Raw genomic sequence first — 12,075 nt, forward strand, 5'->3', positions numbered from 1 at the left:
CAGGCACTGTGCAAAGTTTGCCAACACTGTCTCATGAACACTTAAATCGAACTTAACGAAGTACATATTATTTCCCATTTTAGAGAGGAGAATTAAAAAGAACACAGCATCACCTTAATTCCAAAACCAGACAAAGACGCCACCAAAAAGGAGAATTATAGACCAATATCCCTGATGAACACAGATGCAAAAATTCTCAACAAGATACTAGCCAATAGTATCCAACAGTACATTAAGAAGATTAGGGCAGCCTAGGTGGCTCAGCGGTTTAGCACCGCCTTGGGCCCAGGGCGTGATCCTGGAGACCCAGGATCGAGTCCCATGTCGGGCTCCCTGCATGGAGCCTGCTTCTCCCTCTGCCTGTGTCTCTGCCTCTCTCTCTATCTCTCTGTGTCTCTCATTAATAAATAAATAAAATCTTTTTTTTAAAAAAAAGAATTTTTTTGTTTTATTCTTTAAAAAGATTCACCATGACCAAGTGGGATTTATCCCCGGGATGCAAGGCTGGTTCAACACTCGTAAAAGCCATCAATGTGATAAACCATATCAAGAAGAGAAAAAACAAGAACCATATGATCCTCTCAATAGATACAGAGAAAGCATTTGACAAAATACAGCATCCATTCCTGATCAAAACTCTTCAGAGTGTAGGGATAGAGGGAACATTCCTCATCATCTTAAAAGCTATCTACGAAAAGTCCACAGCAAATATCATTCTCAATGGGGAAACACTGGGAGCCTTTCCTCTAAGATCAGGACCACAACAGGGACGGCCACTTTCACCACTGCTATTCAACATAGTACTAGAAGTCCTAGCCTCAGCAATCAGGCAACTAAAAGAAATAAAAGGCACTCAAATTGGCAAAGAAGTCAAACTCTCCCTCTTTGCAGATGACATGATACTGTACATAGAAAACCCAAAAGACTCCACTCCAAGATTGCTGGAACTCCTACAGCAATTCCACAGTGTGGCAGGATACAAAATCAGTGCCCAGAAATCAGTGGCATTTCGATACACTAACAATGAGACTGAAGAAAGAGAAATTAAGGAGTCAATCCCATTTATAATTGCACCCAAAAGCATAAGATACCTAGGAATAAACCTAACCAAAGAGATAAAGGATCTATACCCTAAAAAACTACAGAACACTTCTGAAAGAAATTGAGGAAGACACAAAGAGATGGAAAAATATTCCATGCTCATGGATTGCAAGAATTAATATTGTGAAAATGTCAATGCTACCCAGGGCAATTTACACATTTAATGCAATCCCTATCAAAATACCATGGACTTTCTTCAGAGAGTTGGAACAAATCATCTTAAGATTTGTGTGGAATCAGAAAAGACCCCGAATAGCCAGGGGAATATTATAAAAGAAAACCAGAGTCGGGGGTACCACAATGCCGGATTTCAAGCTGTACAACAAACTGTGATCATCAAGACAGTATGGTACTGGCACAAAAACAGACACATAAATCAATGGAACAGAATAGAGAATCCAGAAATGGACCCTCAACTCTATGGTCAACTAATATTTGACAAAGCAGGAAAGGCTATCCACTGGAAAAAGGACAGTCACTTCAATAAATGGTGCTGGGAAAACTGGACAGCCATGTGGAAAAGAATGAACCTAGACCATTCTCTTACACCATACACAAAGATAAACTCAAAATGGATGAAAGATCTAAATGTGAGACAAGATTCCATCAAAATCCTAGAGGAAAACAAGGCAACACCCTTTTTGAACTTGGCCACAGCAACTTCTTGCAAGATACATCTATGAAGGCAAGGGAAACAAAAGCAAAAATGAATTATTGGGATTTAATCAAGATAAATAGCTTCTGCACAGCAAAGGATACAGTCAACAAAACTCAAAGACAACCTACAGAATGGGAGAAGATATTTGCAAATGACATATCACATAAAGGGCTAGTATCCAAGGTGTATAAAGAACTTCTTAAACTCAACAGCAAAGAAACAAACAATCCAATCATGAAATGGGCAAAAGACATGAACAGAAATTTCACAGAGGAAGACATAGACATGGCTAACAAGCACATGAGAAAATGCTCCGCATCCCTTGCCATCAGGGAGATACAAATCAAAACCACAATGAGATACCACCTCACACCAGTGAGAATGGGGAAAATTAACAAGACAGGAAACAACATGGGTATCCCTGGGTGGCTCAGCGGTTTAGCGCCTGCCTTTGGCCCAGGGCGTGATCCTGGAGTCCCGGGATTGAGTCCCACGTCGGGCTCCCTGCATGGAGCCTGCTACTCCCTCTGCCTGTGTCTCTTGCCTCTCTCTCTCTCTCTCTCTCATAAATAAATAAATATTAAAAAAAAAAAAAGACAGGAAACAACAAATGTTGGACAGGATGTGGAGAAAGGGGAACCCTCTTGCACTGTTGGTGGGAATGTGAACTGGTACAGCCACTCTGGAAAACGGTGTGAAGGTTCCTCACAGAGTTAAAAATAGAACTACCCTACAACCCAGCAATTGCACTGCTGGGGATTTACCCCAAAAATACAGATGCAGTGAAACGCCGGGACACCTGCACTCCAATGTTTATAGCAGCAATGTCCACAATAGCCACACTGCAGAAGGAGCCTCGGTGTCCATCGAAAGATGAATGGATAAAGAAGATGTGGTCTATGTATACAATGGAATATTACTCAGCCATTAGAAACGACAAATATCCACCATTTGCTTCACCGTGGATGGAACTGGAGGGTATTATGCTGAGTGAAATAAGTCAATCAGAAAAGGACAAACTTTATACAGTCTCATTCATTTGGGGAATATAAAAAATAGTATAAGGGAATAAAGGGGAAAGGAGAGAAAATGAGTGGGAAATATCAGTGAGGGTGACAGAACATGAGAGACACCTAACTCTGGGAAACGAACAATGGATAGCGTAAAGGGAGGTGGGCGGGGGATTGGGGTGACTGGGTGACAGGCACTGAGGGGGGCACTTGATGGGATGAGCACTAGGTGATATGCTGTATGTTGGCAAATTGAACTCCAATAAAAAAATAATTAAAAAAAAAAAAGAACACAGCAAAAAAACAGACAAAAAGTAGAACCCAACCAAATTCCAAAGTTCATCTTCTTAAACACTATGCAGTGGGCAGCCTGGGTGGCTCAGCGGTTTAGTGCCGCCTTTAGCCCAGGGCGTGATCCTGGAGACCCAGGATCAAGTCCCGTGTTGGGCTCCCTGCATGGAGCCTGCTTCTCCCTCTGCCTGTGTCTCTCATGAATAAAATAAGATCTTCCAGAAACAAAAAAACAAAAAAACAAAAAACAAAACCCACTATGCAGCACTACCTGCCCTCCACATGGAGACAGTATTACAGTTTTTCATAGTAAAGACTCAAAGGATATTATTATTAAGATAAAACAAATATACAGACAAATAGGAAATTTACTTCTTCAATCATCAATCACTGTAGGCAATCTTCTTATAAGCCTTATCTTTACTGATTCAATTTATAACACACTATATAAACAGAATCAAAATCTGATGTCAGCAGATAACACCCATTAGAAATGATTAATAATAAAAGCTACTGACTGTCTCTTTGAAGATGACATTTATTAACTTAGGTCTTAAAAAATAATTCAAAGTCCTGGAACTCAAATGCCATTTGAAAAATCCAAATGACTGTTGGGTCATTTAGCACATCTGAGTGAGTACCATTCATCTTGTCCTACATTGACCAATCTTGGCCACAGACACTGAAGACATCAAACCAAAGCTGAAAGACAGGCATGTTTAGTTGACAGTCAGGGAAGACAAATCAGTGAGGGCTCAGGGAAAGGAGACCACCTGAGTCAGGGGAGACTTCACAGAGGAGTGAGGGAGGGGGCATTGGGAGGACTCTAGAGAATGCATAAAATTGCTTATGAAAAACAAAAAAAGAAAGCAAAGAAAAACAGAGACAATGAAGGAATTCAAGGATTAGCGGAGTGAGAGCACGTAAGAGTAAATAAAGGATCTGGCAAGACACATCCATGGGAAAGTAAGTCACCCTGAGTAAAGTTAGAGAGCTTCCTGTAGGGAGAGAGTCAAAGAGAAGACCAGAAAAGGAGGATGGAGTCAGAAGATCCTGAATATTAGTCTATGTTCTAACTCCATTTTGTGAGAAATGGGGAATAATTCTATATATTGCCATTTACATAATAGCCAATCAGACATCAACAATAAATGATTCCCAAATGATACTTGATGCAGGTCAACCTTGAACTTAAGTTTCTACAGGATAATATACTAGTATTTTGTATAGTACACTTCGGATCTGTAGGTAATTAACACTTAAAATTTCATACCTAATGGCTGCTCTTAATTTGCTTAAATCCTCTTCTGAAACCAAGTCTGTTTTATTAATGATGATGATATCTGCCAAAGCGACTTGCCTAAATTAGCAAAGAACAGATGTCAAGAGAGAGTTAAGAAATTAAAAATAGCAACACCTCCTTCAGATCAAATAGCATTAAGAACTATATAGTACTCTATACAGTAAGTGAATTTACTATTTATTATGCTTCAAACAGTAAGAATAAATTGCATCCATCACTATTAAATTCAGATTTCACATGTATTCATTCAAAAGATATTTCCAAAGTGCTCTCACTTGTTACTCTGAAACTACAACATATTCCCAAATGTTTACAATCAAGGATTATTTTCAACTCATAATTTTGTAAAGAAATGCAAAAAAGTCAGATATTCAATATGGTCAAACATGGATAGTCTACTGATTAAAATATTCCATGTTATTACCTAGAATTTTCAAGGACATAAAACAAATTAACATGAACACCAAACCATTTTTTTTTAAACTACACTTCAAAAGATACATCGAGATCTTGGACAAATGTCTTTTTCATCACTATAAATATGTATTTTCTCTGTAAAATAGATACACAGACATTCAAGTTAAAGAATCCCATTGACAGAATGCTAGATAACAAAATAGCTTACTATAAATAGAAGTTCTTTTTCTATTAACAGAAGTAGAGAACTGAGATTCTTTAAATGTTCCTCAATTCCTCAGGAAATTTTAATCACTAGGCTATTTATCCCTAATTCTAGTTTTATGCTACTTGAAGATATCGTCATTTGTTTCAAAGAACATAGCCAAATTCTCAAAAATAAATGAACTTTAATTCATTGAAAAACCAAGTATTGAAATATATACCAAGTATTATAGTATATACATCGCAATCCCGTTTTTGTTTAAGTGTTCTATGAATAAAGATTTAATGTGGACATCTCAAAATATAAACAGTTGCTATATTTAAACTGGAAGCCTTCTATGTTTTACTTTATTTTGGCTTTTTAAAAAAGGTTTATTTAGTTGAAAGAGAGAGCACAAGTGGAGGGAAGGGGCAGAAGGAAAAGGAGAGAAACAGACTCCCTGCTGAGCACAGAGCCCAACACAGGCTAGATCTCTCATACCCTAAGACCTTGACCTGAGCTGAAATCAAGTCACTTAAACTGAATGAGCCACCCAGGTGCCTCATCTTCATTGTGGCTTTTATGACACTTCACTATTTTCTATTTGGCTTATTTATTTATATTACATTTTCTATAATGAATATATTTTAATAAATAAGCTTACAAAAATGTTTAAGTTCAGTTTAATCTGAATTATACCTATATACCCAATGCAGTGTTCAGGCAGGATTACAGCACCACAGAGCACCACACTCCAAAATGAGAGGGAGCCAACTGCTTGCTGGCAATCTATTATTAATGTCTGGATCATCCTTAGCAAACGTCAGAGAGCCTCCCCCCCTTCACCCCAGCAGCAGACTTAGCAACTGTGCTGTGTGGCAAAGCTTTTTCCTCCATTAGCAAGAATGCTTAGGGTAGGCACACTAAGTTAAATATTTCTAAGTCTAAAGACAACCCAATTAGGAACATAAAGGTATCTAAACAAAAAAATGTTCTAAATGCAAATTAAAACTATTTCCATATTTGTCCCTCTGTTGTTCTAAATAACAGTGAATATGTGAATTAAATGAATTACTGTTGAAGAAGGCAGTAAATGAACCAATTCTTTTCTTTATAATCCTCTTCAATCCCAATGAAATTACATAAGAACAAAAAATTAGTTTTAAATATTCCACTGTTCCCAAGCTCCTCTCAGAGAACTGCTGCACCCAACACTTATTTTATGCTATATAGTAAAAGTTTTAAATAAAATTTAGTCATCAGACCATTATAAACAGCAATAATTCAATTACCGGGGAAAAAAGATAACAAATTTTCCTTGACTATGTTTTTGTATTTCTCACTTTGGCTTGGGATTTCATAATAATTTCTTCTTTCCAATTCGCTAGTAATCAATATATACTTTTTTTTTTTTTTAACACTTTATTTACGTGACAAAGAGAGAATGAGAGAGAGTACAAGCAGGGGGCAGAGGGAGAAGGAGAAGCAAGTAGCCCAACATGGTGATTGATCCAGGACCCTGGGAGCATGATATGCTGAACCACCCACACAGGTGCCCCCAGTAATCAGTATGTACTTTAAATATGAATACCTGGAAGCTTCATTGATAAGGCCATCAGGTTTTTCTTCTTCTAAATGCTAAACAAAAAACAAAGTTTGGAAAAAAAAAAAAACAAAAACAAAGTTTGAAAAAAGTTACTGTGGGAAAACATAAATGCTAATATCAACACAATGAATTTTACTTTGGAGACTCCTTTCTTGCTTCTTTTTTTTTTTATTTTTTATTTATTTATGATAGTCACAGAGAGAGAGAGAGAGAGAGAGAGAGAGAGAGGCAGAGACAGAGAAACAGGCAGAGGGAGAAGCAGGCTCCATGCACTGGGAGCCCGACGTGGGATTCGATCCCAGGTCTCCAGGATCGTGCCCTGGGCCAAAGGCAGGCGCCAAACCGCTGCGCCACCCAGGGATCCCCCTTTCTTGCTTCTAATATAGATTTCAACAAGTTCTATCACTGAACATGCAAATGCAGAACTAATTTTTCTAACTTAAAGCATTTTAATCCCCATTTGTAATTGTTTTCCTATAGTGAACCTGTTGGGTTTTTGAGAGGAGAGGGCAGGACTGAAATTGTTCCCCTGCTATCTCCTTTTTGTTAAAAGGAAAACCCTCTAGGTTTAAATAATGTCAATAAAAACAAAAAGCAATAGGCTTTTGTCAAAGTATAGGCCTTTTTCTTTTCTTAAAACTGTTTTTCTTCTAAATATTCATTATTTTATTTTTTGAAAAAAGAGATAACCACTAAAATTAGACTTCCTTAAAATCTAATACACTTCTGTCCATTCCAGTCCCACATCCCACTTCCCATCCTAGCATTACATACAATATGGATTCAGTGCTGAGCCCTTCATATGCCCTCGAAACAAGGGAAGGCCACAGCCCCAATTCTAGCCTAAAAGCAGTTTATCACTTAGAGAAATCCACACTTTAGTGACATGGCCTCTCAGGGCAACTGTTGACTTTGCTGACCCTCTCCAGAGGTCAAAAAAATACTACTAGCTCCAAAAAAATACTATGACACTAATTTAGGGGCCTACAAGGAAGCTTTTATCTCTCCAGAAGCAGTTATTATTTGTCCACAATCCTATTTAAATCCCTAAAGGCATCAATGCCATAAGGCTCATCTCTGCAAAACGTTTCACCTTCATTACTCCAACCCTCACAATAAAAAGCTGTTTACTGAGGTTAAAGGCAATTTGATTATATTAACATTCTTTGTATTTGAAATCAAACTTCATAAATTCTTAAATCCATTTACAGACATTAACTCATTTAGCCTTCATAAGAATTCAAGGAAATAGCTATTCTCATTTTACAAAAGAAGAAACTAAATCTAATACTGTCACTGTCACAGGATACCCTATGATAGGGGAATTTTTCAAAAACTGAAAACAAGCTCAATTGAAGTAAAATGACCATTATTTTAAAAACTTATGAATGAAAGCTTTTTATGTCATATAAAATCAGTCTTGTATACAGATGTTACATAAATGTTAACAATCATGTAAGAGTATACTCATAGAGATTACCTAAAAATTACAAATTATATTTTTATTATTAGAGTATTATATCAAAAACTGTTGATATAATAACTGTTATAATAACTGATATAAAACTGTTCCTTGCCAAAAGACAAAGTTTACTATTTTTACTAGTTATTCTTGATCTGAGGCTACTGTAAACCCTATTATTAATGTCCTATAGAGAATAAGGGCTCTCACCATTCTGGAAATAATAACTGGCACAGGCTAAAAAAATATTTGTTGAATGAACTGTAGTTAACACCCCTATTTGTTGACAAAGATAAGTGGATGTTATTTGAAATATTCTATTTGATGTGTAGCAACAAATCCCTTTCTATTCGGTGGTGTATATTTAACAAAGATGTCTTTTTCATAAGGTATATGTTCCTGAAAGATCCTGGAATATACTAGTTCTTTCAAAAATTTGGAATATTTTTCAAAGTACTACATTGTTGACCTTTTGGAAGCTTTATTTACATATGAATTTGGGGCTCTCTGGCTGAGTTAGTGGGTTATAAAAAAAGATATGGCAAGAAAATAAGAGATTTTGGTTTTTCATTTCCATACCTAAATAGAACTAATAGTTTCACAAGTAATCCATGTTTTTAATGCATTTACTTCTCCAGAAGATTAGAAATCTACAGTCAAAAGTTAACTTGGAAAAACCAATATTTTACTACCTTCAGGAAGTCAAGAAGCATCAAAAATAAAAACAAGTTAAAATCCCCAAAATAAAAATAGGCCAATATGTACAATCTATTACAGATAAGACATGTTATAATCATACATAATTATAGAAAAACAGATAGAAAGCCCTGTTCTATGCATATATGGTTATAGAAACATAAATAATAAATGCACATTAACATTTATTTTATCATATAAATATTTACCAACATTTATTTCCCTTATGTAACTTCCTACTTCCCCAAGTCAAACTGCAAAAAGACTAAAACCACTCTGTTTTTCAAGAGGACATTCTCCATATCAATGATTCAGTTGGGTAACTTCCATTTACAATGTTAAAAAATGGGAATTCTGGTATTCTATTCTACTTGTACAGGCAAGGAAGGAAAATATTTGCAATCCCCCCCCCCCAAATTTTAGAGTGCATATGTGTGAATACACACACACACACACACACACACACACGCCCAAAGGATTCCTTATCTCTGCTGAGAAACTATGGCTTTTGCTTATATATTAGGAAAGAGAAAAAAGATTTTGGTACTAATTAATCCAACACATCCAAAGAGTCAAGATTCAACCCTCCAAGTCAGCACACAGTAAGAGTGTAAGGTTTCTTTATCTCTTACTGTGAAAGAAACCCTTTGAAATAACACCAAGGTAGACATGACTTTAAGAATGGCTACTGGGTGTCCTTTTCTGCAGAAACAGAAACAAGGTGGATGGGAAAGAAGAGAGAAAGATGGGGGAAACATTGTTGTTGACCAAACTGGAAAGAAATCTAGTGTCAAAGATGTCAGACTACATTTTTAAAAAGCAGCAGTAAGCAGCTCTCTCTTTCTAAAGGATTGGATATAGATCTGATGCTATTTCAGCTGCTAGAAAATGATTATTGCATAATGTCAGTCTATTTATTTTTCTAGTCTTTTCCAAGCCAAACTGTTTTCTGACTGAATTGTTTCAACAGCTAGTGCAATATAACAGAAGAGCCAAAAAGAAACCTCTCGCTTGACCTTTCCTGTGTAACTTCATCCATTGATTCTATTGCATTAAATGCTGTCACGTTTGTAGAACTGAAAAGAACAATGTTGGTAGCCTAGGTGTCAAGTCCTGAGAATAGAGAGCTGTCATTTGAAGTTGTCCAATTCTTTGCCCGTGATTAAAAAATGAATATTTCAGATCAATGGGTGACAATCCCATTAGAGTGATAGCCCATGATATCAATTACCATTTCAGTTTCAATTTGGCTGCCTGGCCACAGGGTACCATTTCTCAGCTTTACTTGTGATGGGCTGGCTCTGTGAAGCATGACACCCTTAAATTGCTGCCCATTATCCAAGTGTCATTACTTGTACTGCCTCAGAATTCTCTGAATCACAAGCAGCTACTGAGGTCAAGCTTTGCATCCAGAGGAATTGGACAAGTGGGCAAATTCTTTATATAAAAGAAAAGTTATTTATCTGGCATCTGACTTAGAAAATCTAAAGTTTCCATTATCCTGACAGTATGTCAGTTTTGTGTAGGTATATTGATTTAATAATTTAAGAGGTTTTATCAAGGTGGCAGAAGGTTAAACGTTTACTGTGTTTGCATTATTCAGAATGTTGCTTTGTTTATATGGCCTCAATTACACTGACAATAGATTCTATTTAACTCCTCTGCACATCTAAATAGACATATAAAATTATTCCTGTAATCATAAATACATAAAGAGTTTAACTCTCAATAACTCTCAATACTTTAAGTCTATCAAAAGAACAAAATAACTTATCTCCTGTAGGCATCTCAAATTTGATAATAAATATACATAAGAGATTAATTCAAATATGCCTATAATAAACATTCAGAGTGAAGAATTTGATGTGTATTTTGTTTCCCCCATAAACATTTTGTTAGAAATAAAACGATTTTAGAACTGTTGGAATTTTTCTGAGTAAAACTATAATATTTGGAATCTTTCTTTGATTCCTAAGATGATTAATAAATTTGGACTTAAAATCTACAAAGAAATTATTTCCCAAACATCTCAAATTAGCCTGCTCTATTCCTGAAGGAGCCAAAGGGCCAGTGAAGGGATACTGGTAACCATTTAACAAGCCTGTCATATAACCCCGAGAGAATAATTTTATTGAAGGTTTGGAAGAAAAACTTTTTTTCTAAGATTTTATTTTTTTAGGCAATCTCTATACCCAAGGCTTGAACTCACAACCCTGTGATCAAAAGTCACACAACTCCATGGACTGAACCAGCCAGGTGCCCCAGAAGGAAAACTTTTTCAAATTAACAAATTCAGATATATTGTGGAACCGAATATAAAATGGACATGAAATTTTAAATATTAAATTTAAATTTCCTAGAAATGATTACTTAGGGTGCTATCCACATTCCAGACTGGGACCAGGAGATGGAAGATAATTTCATTCTCTTTTCCCTAGTAATATTTCACTTGGAAAGTTGAGAATTACTGTTTTATTTTATGCACTAATATGTTTTAAAAAATCTTACTAGGGCAGCCTGGGTGGCTCAGTGGTTTAGCGCCGCCTTCAGCCCAGGGCATGATCCTGGAGACCCAGGATCGAGTCCCACATCAGGCTCCCTGCATGGAGCCTGCTTCTCCCTCTCCCTCTGCCTGTGTCACTGCCTCTCTTTCCCTCTGTGTCTCTCATGAATAAATAAATAAATCTTAAAAAAAAATAAATAAAAATCTTACTAGGTGCATTTTATGAACTGAAGTCTCTTTAAATGCATTTGAGGAGCTTGATAGTTATGAAAACATTCACAGGAGGATGGCTTTTTTTTTTTTTTTGAGGGAGGATGACTTTTAAAGGAGAGTTTCTCCTCATTACACCTATGTATAAATCTTGATTTCTTCAAAATAAGGTAAAGCAATTATATTTTTAAATGCAATTATTTCTGATAGCAGTTTAACAAGAAAAAAAAAGTTCTGTTTTATCAAGCTCACTTTTTTCTATCAACTAGAAAAACCCATCAACATTGGGGTTGAATCCCAGTGAGGAGTTACACATACCCAAACTGTATCCTTTAATACAGTCATTATAAAATATTACACTTCCAATTTCTATCATATCAAACCAGGGTAACAGAAAATAACTTAATTTTAAAATGCAATAATTAAGACACACAAATTTCATCTACTGTTCAGGATATTTAAAAAAAAGTTTTTTATTAAAATACCCAAACAAAAATGTAGAAAAAATAAGATAATCGATCCACATTCCCAGCTTTAACCAATAATTAGCAATGCACAGCAATCTTTCAACTTACTTTTAATCCATATTTTGAATCCACAACAGTTATGATACCTACAAAGGAATACATCTTTT

General features: G+C 36.0%; 1 protein-coding gene across 12 annotated transcripts in view; it reads right to left on the minus strand.

Annotated features, from left to right (window-relative positions):
• The window catches only part of LOC144319687 (zinc-regulated GTPase metalloprotein activator 1B), a 57,710-nt gene that overhangs the window by 21,169 nt on the left and 24,466 nt on the right, over positions 1-12,075 (minus strand). For 9 of the 12 annotated variants that reach the window (XM_077908213.1, XM_077908223.1, XM_077908188.1 and 6 more), the window contains 3 exons: positions 12,017-12,054; positions 6,556-6,602; positions 4,334-4,420 (listed from right to left, as the gene is read on the minus strand). In XM_077908213.1, the coding sequence (XP_077764339.1) occupies positions 4,334-4,420; positions 6,556-6,602; positions 12,017-12,054 (172 nt within the window). The remainder of the gene's footprint in view (positions 1-4,333; positions 4,421-6,555; positions 6,603-12,016; positions 12,055-12,075) is intronic. The other 3 variants (XM_077908252.1, XM_077908229.1, XM_077908197.1) reach the window with 1 other exon arrangement.

Source organism: Canis aureus, chromosome 1, assembly GCF_053574225.1.
Source record: "Canis aureus isolate CA01 chromosome 1, VMU_Caureus_v.1.0, whole genome shotgun sequence".
Lineage (NCBI taxonomy): Eukaryota > Metazoa > Chordata > Mammalia > Carnivora > Canidae > Canis > Canis aureus.